Source organism: Oryctolagus cuniculus, chromosome 1, assembly GCF_964237555.1.
Source record: "Oryctolagus cuniculus chromosome 1, mOryCun1.1, whole genome shotgun sequence".
NCBI lineage: Eukaryota > Metazoa > Chordata > Mammalia > Lagomorpha > Leporidae > Oryctolagus > Oryctolagus cuniculus.
In genome coordinates, this window is record NC_091432.1 from 32,079,953 (window position 1) to 32,098,172 (window position 18,220).

Sequence of the window (18,220 nt, forward strand, 5' to 3'; positions counted from 1 at the left end):
CAGTAATCTCTTTTTCTTTATGCGCTCGGGTCAAAGCAGAAGGATATTATTAAAAGGAAACTTGATGCCCTGAAGTCGGCTGTTCTGAAGTTACCTCTTGAAACTCAAGGATATATTTATTTTAACAATGGATTTGAACCCCATGCAAAACTGGCAGCCAGGAAGGTAGCAACTTATCAGATTTAATAAAAGCAAGTAGATGCAAAGGCAGTATCTAGTCTCTGAGATAATGACCATTCAGTGGAAAAGACTTTACTTAGGGTGAGGTGAAGGAACCTTCCTCCTCCTTTTTTTTTTTTTTTTTTTTTTTTTAAATAGGGAACATCAGGGACGGCGCTATGACTTAGTGGGTAAAGCTGGCATCCCATGTGGGCACCGGTTCGAGTTCTGGCTGCTCCGCTTGTGATACGGCACTCTGCTAATGCACCTGGGAAAGCAGTGGAAGATGGCCCACATGCTTGGGTCCCAGCACCTGTGTGGGAGACCCAGAAGAAGCTCCTGGCTCCTGGCTGCAGATCAGCACAGCTCCAGCCATTCTAGCCATTTGGAGAGTGAACCAGCAGATGGAAGAGCTCGCTCGCTCTCTCTCTGCTTCTGCCTCTCTGTAACTCTGCCTCCCAAACAAATAAATAAATCTTTAAAAAAAACCAACAAGGAACAGCTTTATGATTTGGGTGGGAAATTATTATTTTTTTTAAAGATTTATTTATTTATTTGGAAGGCAGAGAGAGAGAGCAGGAGAGAGAGAGATCTTCCATCCACTGGTTCACTCCCCAAATGGCTACAAGGGCCAGGGCTGGGCCAGACTCAAACCAGCTTCCATACGGGGTGCCAGCTCTGCAGGCAGCAGCTTAACCTGCTATACCACGGCACTGACCCCAGGAAATTCTTATTTAACCCCAATTTCACCTTTAAATTTAATTTCAAGCTCTTTTATTATTTATTTAAATACTTATTTATTTGAAAGACAGAGTTACAGAGACAAGGAAAGACTCAGAGATAGACAGTGAGAGATTTTCCATCTGCTGGTTAATTCCCTAAATAGCCTCAACTAGCCAGGTCTGGGCCAGCCTGAAGCCAGGAGCCTGGAACTCCATCTAGATCTCCCACGTGAGTAGCAGGGGTCAAGTACTCAGGCCACCTTCTGCTGCTTCCCCAGGCTCATTAGCAGGGAGCTGGATTCAGAGTGGAGTAGCCAGGACATTAAATGGCGCTCTTATTGGATGCAAGTGACACAGTTTGGGACTTAACTCACTGTACCACAATGCCGGCCCCTCAAACCTCTTTGTAAGTGATCTCAACAGTGTCTCTTATGAAGATATAGCAGCCGCCTCTCTGTGCGCTTAATATGTGCCAGGTATTCTATACACTGTCTCCCACCTGTTATCACTTTCACTCCATCAGAAATCCATGTGCCATACCTTGGAAGCACTGATTTCATCCACACAATAACCTATGCAATAGCTTCTGTCATTCCCATTTTACAGGTGCGGGTGCTGGGAGCTTAAATTCCTACTGTTAGCCCAGGTGCACATAGATGGTAAAGGGAGGGTTAGAATACAGTCTGGCTTTGGTGGCTCTATCCAATACTGACTCCCAGATTAAGCAATTTTCTTAGGCTACACTGGCTGATAAGTAAGAGCGGTGGAAACCAGGAGCAAGGACCCCCATCTGGCCGGCTCTCCTATGTGGGTAGCACAGGCCCAGGGACTTCAGCCACCTTCTGCTGCTTTACCGGGTGCCTTAGCAGGGAGCTGAATTGGAAGTGGAGCAGAGGGGACTTGAACTGGCTCTCCCATGTGGGAAGTGAACTCCCTGCACCCCACACCACCCCCAAGTCCCAGCATTTAACCACCGCTGGTGAACAGGTGAACTGTTCATCACAACCTATTTGGTTATTTTCAATTCTTACAGAAATGAAAGTAAGGTGGTGGGTTAAATGTGTATCACAGAATTCAGGCCTGCCTACAAAATCTAGGGACTTGTTAAACAATTAAAACTAATTGCTTAGTTTTGTTTAATACCCCTTTATATACTGAAGACCTGACTTGGACCCAAAGGCATGCGTAAGGCTTCCGTAGACACCCGCGTGAGAGATTTTGCTTATACCCGTTAGAGACCCAACCCTGGAGCACAGGGAGGACACACGGCGAGGGCACGCAGGCCACAGTGCGTTCTAGTTGGGCTGTGGAAAACTAGTGAGGATCTGGCCCTGCACAGGGAAAACTAAGCCTGCAGGGCTTTGCTTGCCGCCTCAGGGGGAGTTCATCCAGGCTCCTCAGTGCCATCTTTAAAATGGGAATAAAATGCCTGTGACCTTCATCCCTACTGTTCCTATCAAACTATGGATTCCGAAAGTGCTTGGTAATTTCCTCTTTATGACGGGCCTCCAGCAAAAGCAGGCCTACGGGAACGTCTGAACATCTGAACGTCTGAACGCAGACATTTTCAATAGCTTTCAAGTTGGCCTCTGGGCCAGGGCAGCCTTCTCCTCCCGCCTTCGGCGCCCCTCGCTTGTCCAGAACTCGCTCTCGAGGTTGGGGGTGAACCCGAACCCTCAAATCGAGTCGGCCTCCTTTTCCTTCGCCTGCCCCACCTCGGGAATGTTCTGGATCGGATCGTTGGGAACGCATTACGGGGGGGGGGGGGGACAGTTGAGTCGCAGGCGTATGCTCTCCGCCAGATGCCCAGGGAGGGAATTCTGCCGCTGGCAGATGGAGAGAGGGACCCGCGGGGATTAACTGCCCCCAGCCCTGCCCAGGCGTGCCCCGGCGTGCGGTCCCTGCCCGCACAGCTCCAGCGGCCACGAGCCCGGCGCCCGCGGAGCCGCGCCGTCCGGGGCACCGCTGCGCCGCGCGCCCCTGGACCTGGGACCGCGAACCCGGGACGGGCGCGAAGCTACTCGTCACGGCGGCTTTCGTGGAGGGTGCCTGCTTCCCATTTTGGTCGTTTTGCCTTGCTTGAGCTGCCCGGTGGGTTACTTTGAGCCTTAAAGCCAACGGGGACTCGCGGAAGAGGGGAAACCCTGAACGATGATCCAGGGGGCAGCCGAGCCTCCTCTCCAAGGAGAGGTGATCCCAGAGCCACTCTGCGTCCCCGACGCTGGCCCCTTTAAGAAACCAAGTCAGTCCTGATGCGGCTGCTGTTTGTATTGCTAATCCCCAGGAGCCCCGTTTAAAAAAAAAAAAAAAAAGGCAGAATAAAAGGGGAGGGGGGCGGGCAGCTGTCTCTTTAAATGTGATTTCCTTCTATTGTATTTGAATCGTGATCAGGAAAAAGGAAATGAAACCAGAGACAGAGGGAAGCTGAGCGAAAATAGACCTTCCCGAGAGAGGAGGAAGCCCGGGGAGAGACGCACGGGCCCCTCCCCGCCCCAGGCCGCCGCCCCCGGGCTGCCCTCGGCGGCGAGCTGCGCGCCGCGACCCGGCCGGAGGTGCGAGGGGCTCGGGCGGCCGGGCGGGCGCGCACCATCCCGGCGGGCGGCGCCAGCGCGCGAGCGGGACCGGGCGGCGGCGGCGGCGGCGGCGGCGGCGGCGGCGGCGGGACCGCGATGGAAGGTTAAGTCCTGAGCGGCGGCGGCAGCTGCAGCCGCCCGGGGCCAGGCTGCGCGCTCCGGCCCCCGCCTCGGCCGCCGCGCGCCCGCAGCCCGGTGATTCGCTCTCTCTCTTTGGCGTTTGAAGGGAGCGCGGTGACTGTCCTTGAGCGCGGAGGGGCGAGCTCGCCGCCGGAGCGCCGGAGCAAGAGGAGGCTTAGGAGCGGCGGCGCCCGCGCATCCGAGGGGGTCCGAGCCCTCGCCGCCGGCCAGCCCCGCGCCACAAAGGGAGCGCCCCCGCCGCCCGGCACGCCGCCTCCCTCCCCAATGTCCTCGGCCATCGAGAGGAAGAGCCTGGACCCATCCGAGTAAGTGTGGTGCCCCTGCCCATGTCCCTGTCCCTGCCCCCCCCATGGCGTCCACGGCCCTGCGCCCCGGAGCGGCGGGGTGGCGCGGGCGGCCCGCGAGGCGGCTCCAGGTGCGCGCCCGCAGCCTGCCCTTGGCCCCTTCTGCCTTACGCGGGACTCTCCCTTCCTCGCGGGTGACTCCGGGAGGCACTGGAGAGGGACAGGGAGGAGGGCGGTAGGGACGGGGCTGAATCCCGCGCCTCCGTGGGCCCTTCCAGGTCGCTCGAGACGCTCCCCAAAGCCACCGCGGGCCAGAAAGTTTGCACCGGCGCAGGCATGGAGGGGGGGAGCTCAGAGCCGCGCAGGTGCAGACCTGAGAGCACCCAGGGCTTGGTTCTGGTCCCTTCTCCCCGATCGCCCCTTTCTGGCCCCCTTTCTCTTTGTCCATTTGGTATTGGAAAGGGACACATCCCCGGGGGGAGGCCTCTAGGGGTCCCCGACGGCCCCCTTCGCGATCTGCAGGTGAACCGAGTGTCGGCACGCGGGGAACAGGCGGTAAGGGGGTCCGACCGTCCACCTCGGAGCCCGCTCTGGCCTCCAGAGACTTCTAGAGCAGCCAAATCCGGAGTTAATCTGGGCGCAGGGACCCCGGCGCGGGGAGGCAGGGGGATGCGTGTCTCTAGAGTTAGTGCACCATTTAGTGTGTCTGTGTGTTGTTCCGGGTCAGGGGATCAGAGCTCTTAGGGGCGTTTGCCGCACCTGTTGGCTGAGCCAAGCGCTGGTTTGGACCGTTCGCCTATCCCGGTGTGTCCCCGCAAGCCCCTCCTCCGCTTTTCATGTGGGCAACTAGGGTTTTTAAGCTCTCATCTTCCCCTCCCTGAATGCCCTTGTTAGAGTCGTTAGCTGTCTGGTGTTGAGAATTTTTATTCCTTTGAAATCCCCATCTAATCCTTTGAAGGGATTTGTTACACAAGACCAAAGGAGCTGGTTAATAACTTGTCCATTTGCGCTTTTAAAAGGCATTTGTTTTGTTTTTCTTTTCCTGCTTGAAAAGAATTGTGCTTTCCTGCTTTTCCCCCCACCCCCACCCCACTTCCATTTCAGCCTCCTATGGTGTTTATTTACCTGGAGTTCATCCTCCCTTAGCAGCATAAAAGCTCATCGTGTTCTCATAGCACAGGAAGTACCAGGATCCAAACAGAATCTAACCATCACAATTGGGTCTCAGAACAAAAACAAAACAAAACAAACCCGGCCTTTGGGCGGAAAGTAACTAAGGTTCCCTTTGAACAGTATGGATCTATGCAATCAAGAGTTGGGAGGGGAGGTTGTTCACTTTTTCATGAACCTAGAGTGACAGCTGAGCCTTGAGCTCTCAGAGGCTGGGCAAGACCATAGTGGTACCATAAAGGGAGTGAATTGCGTGGCGAGGTGCCTAATGCCTTTTCCATCAGCAGAACCCAGGCACTAATCCTTTTATTAGCAGATAAATCTGGGGGTTCCGTTCCTTGCAGGATGTTTGCTCTTTTTGAAGTTGGTGCTTAGCCGCTCAGGTTAGGAGATTGAAGTTCCCTCACTTCTTTAGCTCTGCTGCCTGGTTGCCTGAGAAGAGAGGTTGTTGTGAGATGGACAGGCTAGTTGAGAAAGTGCTGCAGACACACACACACACACACACACACACACACACACACCCTGCACCCTGCTCCTCTCTCAAAGATTGTCAAAAAATTCGCCGGAACTGAGGTGGTGGTGGTGGTGGTATGCAGGTGTAATACTCCAGAAAGACTCTGGGGGAACATAAATACTAATTGGAGGGTGAATCCAATTAGTGGTGGATTGTCTGCTGGATTGTCCACCAGAGCCAGCGGTGTCATTATCATTTGTTAGGGGACGATGGACGGAGCCAATACCTTATCCTGCCCTTGTCCATCTCATCTCAGGCCAGCACTGGGGCTCCTCTGCTTTGCATCTGCCCAGACTCCCAATCCCCCCAGATGCCTTGCTGTGCACTTGCCCAAAGTCAGCTTAGGGCCGGCGCCGCGGCTCAATAGGCTAATCCTCCGCCTTGCGGCACCGGCACACCGGGTTCTAGTCCCGGTCGGGGCACCAGATTCTGTTCCGGTTGCCCCTCTTCCAGACCAGCTCTCTGCTGTGGCCAGGGAGTGCAGTGGAGGATGGCCCAAGTGCTTGGGCCCTGCACCCCATGGGAGACCAGGAGAAGTACCTGGCTCCTGGCTTCGGATCAGCGCGGCGGCCATTGGAGGGTGAACCAACGGCAAAGGAAGACCTTTCTGTCTCTCTCTCTCTCACTGTCCACTCTGCCTGTAAAAAAAAAAAAAAAAAAAAAGCTGAATTCATTACAAATTGTAGAGTAGAAATAGGAATAAGTGATAAAAAAAAAAAAAAGATAAAAAAAACAAAGCTTAGGTCATCAAGATCAGCATCTCCGAATCGCGGAGACCTGCCCAGGTGCGTGCTGGCGAGATCTTCAGCCAGAATTCACGAATGCAGAGACGTCTGCTGTGCAACCCGTGGCCCCCACAGCCTCCACGTCTGCTGTGCAACCCGTGGCCCCCACAGCCTCCCTGCGGGTGACAAGCACAGTTCCCTCCAATCTCAGCGAAGGGCAAATTCTCCTCTTCCTCAGTAGCTTGGCAGCATCAGCGTGGCCGAGGATCCGGGAAGTAAGAGACGCAGTTCTGAGTTGATTCACCTGGCGGGGGGGTGGGGGGTGGTGGCGCGTTAGTCACTTTTCAAAAAGGAGAATGGATGTCCTCAAAGGAAACCAGACAGGCTTTGGGGAACTCCTAAAACATTCAGGGTGTCCTCTCTCTCTCTCTGGTAAGTTTTCAGACACTGGCTTGGGCTTGGCTTTCCTTGTTTTTAGAACAACTCCAACTTGACTTAACTTTTCTAAATAGTCATAGGGAATACTTGATACGGGCACCTGAGGTTGTCGAAGTGTGTTTTGAACGCTGGGCGCCTGAGCCGGCCGCATGGTGCTGAAGTGCCACGGGCTCAGCTTTGTGGGCACCGGCCAATTAAGACTCAAGGTCACTTGGTGATATAGCACCTGCTGGAAATAGGAGTCTCAGCTTTATTCATCCAAAGTACCCAGGAGTAAACTCCCTTTGGGAATTTCACAGTTGGAAGAAGGTCCATTTTTAAAAGCATAACAGATTTTAAAAAAATAGATTTGTCTTGAATAAGGTTCTACAAAGCACTTGTTCATGATCACAAACCAACAAGTGCTAAGATTTTCCTGTGTCCCATTTAGTGCTAGAATTGTTCTTCCACTTCCTTTTATTTTCTTTTGGCTTATATATTTATGAAAAGATTTATGTATTTATTTGAGTTACAGAGAGGTAGAAGAGGAGAGAGAGAAGTTGTCCATCCACTGGTTCACTCCCCAAATGGCTGAAACGGCCAGAGCTGGGCCAGGCCGATACCAGAAGCCAGGAGCTTCATCTGGGTTTGCCACGGGAGTGCAGGGGCCCAAGGACCTGGGCCATCTTCTACTGCTTTCCCAGGTGCATTAGCAGAGAGCTGCATTGGAAATGGAGCAGCCGGGACTCACACCAGCACCCATATGGGATGCCAGCGCCAAAAGCAGTGGCTTTACCCACTATGCCACAGTGCGGGCCCCAAAGTTATTTATTTTAAAATGTAAAACATCTCATCTAAAATTAAACATCACTGTTATCCCTTCTCCACCCCCCCCCCCAAAAAAAAATGTAAAACAAAAAAGTCCAGACTCCGGGGGAGCAAAATGAATAGGAAGCCTTTTTTTTTTTTTTTTTTAAGAATTATTTTATTTATTTTATTTGAAAGGCAGAGTTAGAGGGCAGGGGGAGTCTTCCATCTGCTGGTTCACTCCCCAAGTGCTGCAATAGCTGGGGCTGGGCCAAGCTGGAGCCAGGAACTTCTTCTGGATCTCCCATGTGGGAGCAGAGGCCCAAGCACTTGGGCCATCTTCTGCCTCTTTCCCAGGCCATTAGCCAGGAGCTGGATCAGAAGTGAAGCAGCCAGGGCCGGCGCTGCGGCTCACTAGGCTAATCCTCCACCTTGCGGCGCCGGCACACCGGGTTCTAGTCCTGGTCAGGGCGCTGGATTCTGTCCCGGTTGCCCCTCTTCCAGGCCAGCTCTCTGCTGTGGCCAGGGAGTGCAGAGGAGGATGGCCCAAGTGCTTGGGCCCTGCACCCCATGGGAGACCGTAGCGCGCCAGCCGCGGGGGCCACTGGAGGGTGAACCAACGGCAAAGGAAGACCTTTCTCTCTGTCTCTCTCTCTCACTGTCCACTCTGTCTGTCAAAAAAAAAAAAAAAAAAAAAGTGAAGCAGCCAGCACTCAAACTGGCACTCATATGGGATGCTGGCACTGTAGGCAGTAGCTAACCTGCTACGCTACTGCACCGGGGGCTTTTTAAATTATTATTATTTATTTATTCATTTGAAAGGCAGTTACAGAAAGGCAGAGGCAGAGAGAGAGAGAGAAAGAGAGAGAAAGGTCTTCCATCTACTGTTCACTTCCCAGATGGCTGCAATGGCCAGAGCTGCACTGATCCAAAGCCAGGAGCCAAGAACTTCTTCTGGGTCTCCCACATGGGTGCAGGGGCCCAAGCACTTGGGCCATCTTCTACTGCTTTCCCAGGCCACAGCAGAGAGCTGGATTGGAAGTGGAGCAGCCAGGACTTGAACAGGCGCCCATATGGATACTGGCACTGCGGGTGATGGCTTTACCTGCTACGCTATAGCAGTGGCCTCTACGTGTGGCCTTTTAATGAAAGAACAGGTGTCCCTGGTTCCCTGTTGACAGATTGCCTGGATGAGATTTCAGCATCTGCTCGATTGCCTTCTACTCTCTGTTGGATGGTTCTTGTCCCCTCCCCCGCGCTTTCCCATATCAACTTTATCCAAGTGGGTTTTGCTGTTGTACAAATTTCATGAGAGGAAAGATGTCCATTTTAAGCTTGACAGTGGATTTGGGGCTGGTATTGTGGTGCAGTGGGTTAAGCTGCTGCTTGGGACAGCCGCACCTATGTTGGAGTGCCTGCTTCTGATTCGGCTTCCTGCTAGTGCACACCGTTGGAGGCAGCCGCTGATGGTTCAGGCAGTTGCGTCCCTGCCGCCCCTGTAGGAAACCTGGGTAGAGCTCCTGGGTCCTGGCTTCAGGCTGGCCCACCTTGGCTGTTGTGGCGTCTGAGAAGTGAACCAGTGGCTAGAAGACTCTCTCTTTCAAATAAACAAAAATAAACATATTAAAAAATCTGGAATTTGCTTCCAAGGATTCATTAAGAAAGCTGGGAAGCAGAAGTTCTGTGACAGTACTACTCCAAATAATAATAAAATAAGGAGCATCCCCACAGTGGTCTGGTGTAATTTTTATTTTGGGAAGAGAAATCAAGCTAGCATCATTTGGAACCCCGCTTCCTCCTTCTTCCCCAAGTGTGCTTCTGTGCAGTTGGGAGTTTGCAAATAGAGCTTGACACCCAGATTCCCTGGGGGAATTTGCAGATTCTTAGCGCCCTGCCTAGGCGGCTCTCCCTGGGGTGAGGCAGTGCCCTTGGGTCCTGGGTATGGGCGGGGGAGGGAGGAGAACTGTGAAGACCCACCAGGAGGTAGGAGGGGAGGGCAGGGAGGAGGAGAGGATGCTGGCCGTGGGAAGGAAACAGCGCCGCCTGCAGGTAGACCCACCAGGAGGTAGGACGGGAGGGTGGGAAGGAGAAGGGTGCGGCCGTGGGAAGGGAGCAGCGCCGCCTGCAGTTGCCCTGGACACCTTGATTCCCTGCGTTTACTAATAGGATCTGGGGTGTGAGGCCCAAGCTCTTGTGTCTGAACCCGAGGTTGCCCGGGCCTCTGCAGTCCACGTCCTTTCTGCTTTTGCCACCGGGAAGCACCAGAATGAGGCTCCCGGTGTGGCCCGGAGCGATCGCTGGCCGACTCCCCTCACCCGCTCATGCCCCTCTCCATCATCCTGACCCGTCCCTGACGCTCCGCCTCTCTCCAGGGAACCCGTGGATGAGGTGCTGCAGATCCCCCCGTCCCTGCTGACATGCGGCGGCTGCCAGCAGAACATCGGGGACCGCTACTTCCTGAAGGCCATCGACCAGTACTGGCACGAGGACTGCCTGAGCTGTGACCTGTGCGGGTGCCGGCTGGGGGAGGTGGGCCGGCGCCTCTACTACAAGCTGGGCCGGAAGCTCTGCCGGAGAGACTATCTCAGGTAGGGTCCCCGCCGCCCCTCTGGGGACACCTGAGTCAGGGAGCTGGTCCCCCAGTGCTGCCCGGGACGCTGACGGCCACTTCCTCCTGTCCCAGGGAGTGGGAACCACCAAAGTGCGCTCAGCGGCTCCCCCTAGGGGTCAGACCTGGGAAAAGGCTGGGGCGGGGCACACAGAACTGCCACAGGAGCTGGGGGTATTTGCATGGATAAGTTAGGGGGTGGCTTCTTAGGAGCTCAATTTATTTTACTCTTTTTCCCCCAAAGATTTATGATATGAAAGTCAGGGCAGCAGAGGTAAAGAGAGGTCTTCCATCTGCTGGTTCACTCCCCAAACGGCCCCTATGGCTCGGGCTGGACCGTGCTGAAGTCGGAGGCCTGGAACTCCATCCTGGTCTCCCACGTGGGTGCTAGGGGCCCAAAGACTTGGGTCATTTTCTGCTGCTTTCCCAGGCAGATTAGTAGGGAGCTGGCTCGGAAGTGGAGCAGCCGGGGCCTGAACTGGCGCTGCCGGCATTCCAGGTGGCTGCTTAGCTCCTGGCACCATGATGCCGGCCCCAGGAGCTCATTTCAGTACCTGGAAACATAGATAGGTTATAAATACTCTTTGATATGACTCCAAAATTGTGTGATAAGGAAGGTAAAGGTAGAACAAAGCATATTCTTGCCGTGGAGCTCCATGGTAGCAAGGTGATGGTCAACAGACATAAGGGTGCTGGGGTCCGTAGTGGCTTTGCGGCCTGACACCACTGCGTTCCAGCTATGTGGCTTGGAGAGGTTCCTTACCCTCCCTAAGCCTCGGTTTCCTCATCTGTGAAGTGGGGATCACAGTAGTAGGAAGAGGAGCAGGTAAAGTCCTTGGCTTGGTGCACGCATGTCAAGTCCTCATCAGCTGCTCTCAGAACCTTCCCTCGGGTCGGTCAGATTAGCAAGGAGGGGGAAGAAGAGAGGGCTAGGGCGGGAACCCTGAAATCCCAGGGGGACAGGCGCTGGGGACATCTCCTAGGCTCTGGGTTTCGATCTTGGCTGTGTGAACTTTCCAGGACTCAGCGAGCGTCTTTGCCTGGAACACCCCAGCATTGCTTGTCTCACACCAGCTGCCATGCAGACTCCGCATCTGTGCCCTGGGCTGTGGGATCTGCTCAGCTGTGCAGCTGTGGGTTTTGCACCCTCCTCCCGTGGCCCGGAGTCCACGGAGCGGGCAGCCCTAATACAGGAGGAGCCCACAGCCCGTGGAAATGTGTTTCAACTCCAGTTCCCATGGCTGCTAGGCCAGCTCTTCCTCCCAGACCTGCCCTCAGAGCATTTTGCATGAGAAAACATGAGGACACGGGAAGCTCATCTGTCTACCCATAGACCAGTGGAACAGGCTTTTCCCTTCCGCTCAAATTCTCTGATAAAGTCCTTGCAAATTTGGCAGTTCTGAGAGAAGAAGTGGGATTTTTCAGTGCCTGTGATGATAATTTTGGTCATTTTATTTTTTTTTAAAGCCACAAGAAAATAGATCGGGGATAGATACAGAGGTGGTTCTGCTCACTCCCTGTTTGCCAAATCAGTCACAAAGCAGACTGGTACACGAGTCCCACCGGGCCCCTGCCGACATCCCTGTCAAATCATTTGAATCTTATTAAATGAAGCGCAGATGCAGTAAGGTCAAAGAGCCCCAGCTTCTCACTATCTCTACGGTTTTATATAACATTCGAGAACAGAGCCAGTGCTGCCTGGGCTTGTTAATCTTTTCCATTTTCAAAAAGGAGAGAAAAAAATAGGCTGGGAGAATCCAATGTTAATTAACTTGTGTCTTGGTGACATGAAATAATTCTTCTCCCCGCTAGATTCCTCGGCAACATGTTAATTAACTCCGTGTTGGTGCCGGGGCGTCCACAGCCATCCTTTAATATTTATATTATTGTTATTAAAATGGGCAGCAGAGAGCTTAAGACGTGACACCTCTTGACAGTGGAGAAAAGATTACTCTTTGCTTCAGGGATGGTCGTTTCGCTGTGGACTTGTTTACTTGCGTTCTTAGCATATCTGGTGGGGTCTGTTTAAAAATGTTTTAAATTTATTACTGGAAAGGTAGACAGAGTCCTTTCATCTACCAGCTCATTTCCCAAATGCCTGTAACAGCTGTGTTTGGGCCAGGCTGAAGCCAGAAGCCTGGAACACAGTAGCACGTGTGTGGCAGGTACCCAGGTTCTGCTGTCTCTGAAGTACACAGAGGCAGGAAGTCGGAACCAGGAGCGGGGCAGGACTCAAACCCAGGCAGTGTGACAGGGGATTCGGGCGTCCCAAGCAGTGGCTTCACGGCCGCGCACAACACCCAGCCCCTGGCGGGGCCTTTGGACAAAGCCGTGGGAGGAGTGACCCATTGCGTCCTCTGAAGGGTCCAGCCCTTCTTGCCCCAAGGTGACTTTCTGTGGCTGGCCTGCCGTTCTGGTCCTTTCCAGACACGTGTGGCCTCACGTATTCCCCAGGCTCCTATGCTGAACCTCAATCCTGCTGCTGGCAGTCTAACAGGGGCTGTTAGTGCTGCTATCCAGCCTGGATCCCCTTGGATCTCTCTCTCCCTCTCTCTTAAACATTTTTTTTTTTTGAAAGGCAGAGTGTAGAAAGAAGAGAGAGAGAGAGAAAGAGAGAGGGAGAGAGACAGACAGACAGACATCTTACATCTGCTGGTTCACTCCCCAGTTGGCCTCAACGGCTAGGGCTGGGCCAGGCTGAAGCAGGAGCCAGGAATTTATTCTGGGTCTCCCATGTGGTTGTCAGGGGCCTATACACTTGGGCCATCTTCCACTGCTTTCCCAGGTGCATTAGCAGGGAGCTGGATTGGAAGTTGAGCAACTGGATCTGGAACTGGCACTCATAAGGGATGCCAGCTTTGCAGGCAGAGGCTTAATGTGCTATGCCACAATGCTGGCCCCTGGATATCTCTCTCTTTCTCTCTCTCTCTCACCAATTTTTGTGTGGTATCCCTGCCCACCACCCCTGCTGCTTGTACTTTCAACAGCCAGTATCTTCAGCTATTACAGCCAGAAGTGCCCTATGGATTCTTTGCAAAGTTTCTGGAAAATGGAATGAGAATATACATTTATGTTGGTGCAAAAAATTTTGAACTCTGTGTAGTTTTCTCATAATATGCATTCTTATAAACTGTTTGAAGACCAACCTCATATGCATGGATTTCAGAAATCTTCTGTGCCAAAATAAAATGATCTTAAATTCCATTTTCCATTAACCTTTTAAAAATTATTTATTTTCATCTTATTTGAAAGCGAGACAGAGATCTTCCATCTGCTGGGTCTCTTACCAAATGCCTGCAACAGCTGAGGCTGGGCCAGGCTGAAGCCAGGAGCCTGGAACTCCATCTGGGTCTCCCACATGGGTGGCAGGGGCCCAAATACTTGAGCCATCACCTGCCGCCCTCCAGGGTGTACCTCACCAGGAAGCTGGAATGGGAAGAGGAGCAGGCGGTTGAACCTAGGCACTTCTGTGTGGGATGTGAGCATCCCAAGCCCCACATGCCCACCACCCCACGGCATTTCTGAAGAGTGCTTTGTCTGCTCCATCACTCCTGCAAACTGACCATAACAATGGCAGACTCTAGGTCCCAGAGGCCTGCATCCCTGCCTGTGCCAGGATGACATGGAGGCTTAACTTACACTCCAGGGGTCCCGGAGCTAAAACTCGCCTCTCAGTCACGTTGCCTGAGATTCCAAATGGGCTTGACTTCCCCCTACTCTGTCCATTTTCTCCTCCGCCTCCCAGGTGTCCTCTGAAAACACATCCTTAGTAAATCAGGTGCACACAAATCTACACCCCAGGCTCTGCCTGAGACACCCAGGTTTGGTGCCGGAGCCCCAAGTTCAGTGTCAAGTCCTGGCTTATTTTCACGATTATTAGAGGCTCTGAATACCTGAGCAGGAGGAGGCTAGAGGGGCCTTCTCTTCCAGTTCCCTTGCATTAGAGCTTGAGGCACAGAAACCTGGAGACACCGTGGCGTTGGCCCCGGTCACCTGGTCCACCGGAGGTGATGCTGGGACCTGCACTTGTCTCCCAAATGTCAGCCCGTGGCCCTTCCCTTCATTAGCTGCCTGATGTGCGCTGTAATTTACCCCCTGACTCCCCTTTAATAAGCTGCCTCCTTCCTTACGGCTCTCGCACCCCAGGCAGTTGGAGTCGGTCCAGGCACACTGTTTTCTCAGCCGTTTACCCTTGCTCAGGCCCCAGCTCGACTTAGTGAACAGTCAGGAAAGCAGAACCGTCTTTCCACTCGGTGACCTCCAGTGTGGCAGGTACCTGCGGCTCCACCATCTGCTGCGTTGGCATGCGCGTTCTCCACCACTAATGAGCCAGCTCCCGGGCGGCGCCGCGAACGTGCTCAGATCCTCAGATGGAGAGCGGGCCTCGCAGGGAACTTGCCGGTCCTGACTCTGAACACAGAGCTCCCTGCTCAGAGACTGCGTCTTCACCAGGCTGCTCATTTTCCCCAAATGTTGCAAAGCTTGTCGCCCGCCCTCATGTGCCCCTGCAACCTCTCAGAATGTACCAGCTGACTCTCCGGTATTCTGAAGTTAGTAAGAGCTTCCTAGGAGACCCGGCATTCGCTTAAAACCTTCCTAAAGCTTTCACGTCGAAACCCCCCGCCATGCGTGGAAGCGGCCTGTTGGAGCAGCGCTGGCGCACAGTCCGCGCGGGCGTGGCCCCTCACTGCGGGAGCTCTGACATGCGCTGTTTCATCCTTCCACCAGTCCCTGAGGTGGGTGCCGCCATCACTGCCGTTTCATTCACACCGAGGAATCCGAGGGCGCAGCGGGGTCGTTCAGGGACTCGGGGCTGGTCTTCTGGCTCCAGGGCTTACGAGGGCACTTCACCAAGTTTCTGGAGGGGCGAGGGTTTGATGCTTGGGCTACGTCCCTGCTTGGGATGCCTGCATCCCATATCAGAATGCCTGGTTCAAGTCCCGACTCCTCCACTTCCAGCCCAGCTTTCTGTGACCCATGGGAGGCAGAGGATGATGGTTCAAGGACTTGGGCCTCTGCTACTCACATGGGAGACCCAGATGGAGTTTTGGCTCCTGGCTTCGATCTGGCCCAGCCCTGGTTACTGTGGGCATTTGGGGACTGAACCAGCAGATGAGAAATCTCTATGTGTGTCTCTCTGCCTTTCAAATGAAATGAAAATTAAAAGTTCCTGGAAAACTGGAATTAATATTTGGGTGCATCAACATTTTGAAATCCAGGGACCAGCATTGTGGCACAGCAGATTAAGCTGTAGCTTGCAATGTTGGCATCCCATATGAGCACGGGTTCGAGTCCCCGGCTGCTCCGCTTCCGCTCCATCTCCCTGTTATTGCACCTGGGAAGGCAGCCAAAGATGGCCCAGGGACTTGGGCTCCTGCCACCCATGTAGGAGACCAGGATGGAGTTCTAGGCTCCTGGCTTCCATCTGGCCCAGCCCAGGCCATTGTGGGGAGTGAACCAGCAATTGCCTTTCAAATAAAAATTCTTTTAAAAAAATTTATTTTAGAAATCCATGCATACTTTTTTGCCGGCGCCGTGGCTCAATAGGCTAATCCTCCACCTTGCGGCGCCGGCACACCGGGTTCTAGTCCCGGTCGGGGCGCCGGATTCTGTCCCGGTTGCCCCTCTTCCAGGCCAGCTCTCTGCTATGGCCAGGGAGTGCAGTGGAGGATGGCCCTAGGTGCTTGGGCCCTGCACCCCATGGGAGACCAGGAAAAGCACCTGGATCCTGGCTCCTGCCATCGGATCAGCACGGTGCGCCGGCTGCAGCGGCGGCCATTGGAGGGTGAACCAACGGCAAAAGGAAGACCTTTCTCTCTCTGTCTCTCTCTCTCACTGTCCACTCTGCCTGTCAAAAAGAAAAAAAAAAAAAAAAAAAAAAAAAAAAAGAAATCCATGCATACTTTTTTCATCAACTGCTTTTCCCATGGGCTTCTTGAAAGTGCCTCTTGTGTCACTCCAGTCTTGCGAGCTGATTCTCAAGCCCTCCCCTGCACCAGTCACCTGGAAGAGGCCCTAGGCCTCCTCCCCGGAGCACCGCGTGGGCTTGGTGGGTGGGGACTGAGACTTTGCGTCCCTAACAGAGTTCCCAGGCCGTGCTGATGCGGCTGGTCGCCATCCCAGCGCTTTGAGAACCACTGTGCTGAGCCCTGCGGTGTTGTCTCTCCCACCCCGGCCCTCAGTACTGCTCAAAGTGAATGACCGGTCAGCTGAGGCCTGGGAGAGACCCGACATAAACGTGGGAAGAGCGGCTTCCCCAGAGGCTCCTGCCCCCAGGGACAGGAGGGCCCGGGACTTCAGAGCTGCCCTTCACCATGCTGGCACAGCTTGCCCTGTGGTCTCCGAGGCCTGATTACCTGCACCGCGAGTGTTGCACCAGGCTCCCTGCAGCAGGGCCCTGTAGCTGAGGGAGGGATTCGAGGCCAGTCCGACCCCCTGGGTGGGTTTATAAGCTGATGACATGATCGAGGGTGGGAAGCTCACCATGATGCTCACTGCACCCGTTTCCGGTCTGTTCCCTCCAAGGGGCCCCGAGGGCTGTGCCTCAGCCCAGTCCAGGCCCCGGGAGCAGCCAGAGGCACGGAAGAGCTCAGCACAGTTAGCAGCTATGCCAAGCACCGAGGCAGGAGCCAGAGTCCCCTCTGCATCCCATAAGACACCTCGCCCGGCCGCCGCCCCGGGGTCCGAAGCTTCGCAGCTTCCTGCCACCCTGGTGGAAGTTCAGCCTCCCTCCCGGCTTCGTCCCCGCCTGCGTCTTTGTAGCTTCTCTGTTTTCTCCCGCCAGGCTGTTCGGCCAGGATGGTCTGTGCGCGTCCTGTGACAAGCGCATCCGCGCCTACGAGATGACGATGCGGGTGAAAGACAAGGTGTATCACCTGGAGTGCTTCAAGTGCGCCGCCTGCCAGAAGCACTTCTGCGTGGGCGACAGATACCTCCTGGTCAACTCCGACATAGTGTGCGAACAGGACATCTACGAGTGGACTAAGGCCAACGGGATGATGTAGGCCGGGGTCCTCGCGGGCCCTGAGGCCGAGGCAGGGACAGAGGACAGAGCCCCCCTCTCCCCCCTGCATCTTTTGGGGTGGGGGCGTTCCCAGAAGATACGGTCTCCGTGGGGTCCTCACTCTTGGGCACTTTGGGGATTTGCGGGTGGGGTGAGGCATTTCTTGGGAGACGATGGGACCTTCCTGGCCAACAAGACATGGCACTCGAGGGACCTGTGGCAAGGATTGAGACTGGTGACAGAGGACCAGCCGTTGGGGAGAGTTTCCGGCCACGGCCTCTCCCTAGTAACTGACAATGATTAGTGAAGAGAGGAGCGTCTGGGGGGCAAGCAGGCAGGGGCCGCCTTGGGGGAGTTTCCCACCACAGAGAGGGCGCTCGGTGTAAAGGCTTGGGGTGACCTTGATGCTTGCAGACTTGGGATGTGCAATTGATTTCTTTCCTTCCTGGATCTGTGACAAGTCTGTTCCAATCCCTGTCCTAACACGGGCAAGGACAGAGAGGAGAGTGGCCATCCTCCTGTTCTTGGCCACCTTCCCAAGCCGTTCCCTCTGGGCCCAAAGGGATCTGCATGGAGATGCATTTCAGTTGACGATGGAAACCACAACTTTTAGGCAAGGATGTAAGACAATGAATCACTGTTTTTAGACACCTTCGTATTGAGGGCTGGGATTCCAAGGATCGTTTCTATACAAAATGTAAATCTTAAAAAAAAAAAAAAAGTTGTTCAACTATTTTATTATCTTAGATTATATCAAAGTATTTGTTGTGTGTAGTAAAAAGAAAACAACTCCGCAGACTTAATAAAAATGATGGACTAAAATGCAGTGTTTATTTGATAATGACTTATAATTTGGGGTGACAGGAAAATGGTCTACTTCATCTCTGGTAGAGGAGACGCAAATAACAATTTCCTTTTAGGTCAAATAAAAACTTGCATGTATTGCAAGGGCTGCTGTGAGGGAGGACCATTGCTGTATTACCGGCAATTATATAACAGGTCATCGTGTAGCTCAGAGGGATGGAGAATAATTAAATTGCTATTGTAAAATGTGCATTTCTCTTCAGCATTGTGTAGAAGGAGTGGAAGGCAAGCTC

General features: G+C 53.9%; 1 protein-coding gene across 4 annotated transcripts; it reads left to right on the top strand.

Moving 5' to 3' along the window:
• The first annotated feature begins 2,668 nt into the window (after positions 1 to 2,668).
• LMO2 (LIM domain only 2) lies at positions 2,669 to 17,945 on the top strand. Of its 4 annotated transcripts, none has more exons than XM_070071915.1 (4): positions 2,836 to 2,972; positions 3,681 to 3,900; positions 9,885 to 10,100; positions 16,905 to 17,945. In XM_070071915.1, the coding sequence occupies exons 2-4, from the start codon at positions 3,860 to 3,862 to the stop codon at positions 17,122 to 17,124; spliced, it is 477 nt and encodes a 158-aa protein (XP_069928016.1). In that variant the 5' UTR covers positions 2,836 to 2,972; positions 3,681 to 3,859; the 3' UTR covers positions 17,125 to 17,945. The 4 variants fall into 4 exon arrangements, with proteins under 4 accessions (XP_069928019.1, XP_069928016.1, XP_051681896.1 ...); XM_051825936.2 differs by lacking the exon at positions 2,836 to 2,972 and adding an exon at positions 3,278 to 3,433; XM_051825935.2 differs by lacking the exon at positions 2,836 to 2,972 and adding an exon at positions 3,439 to 3,557.
• Positions 17,946 to 18,220: the final 275 nt, after the last annotated feature.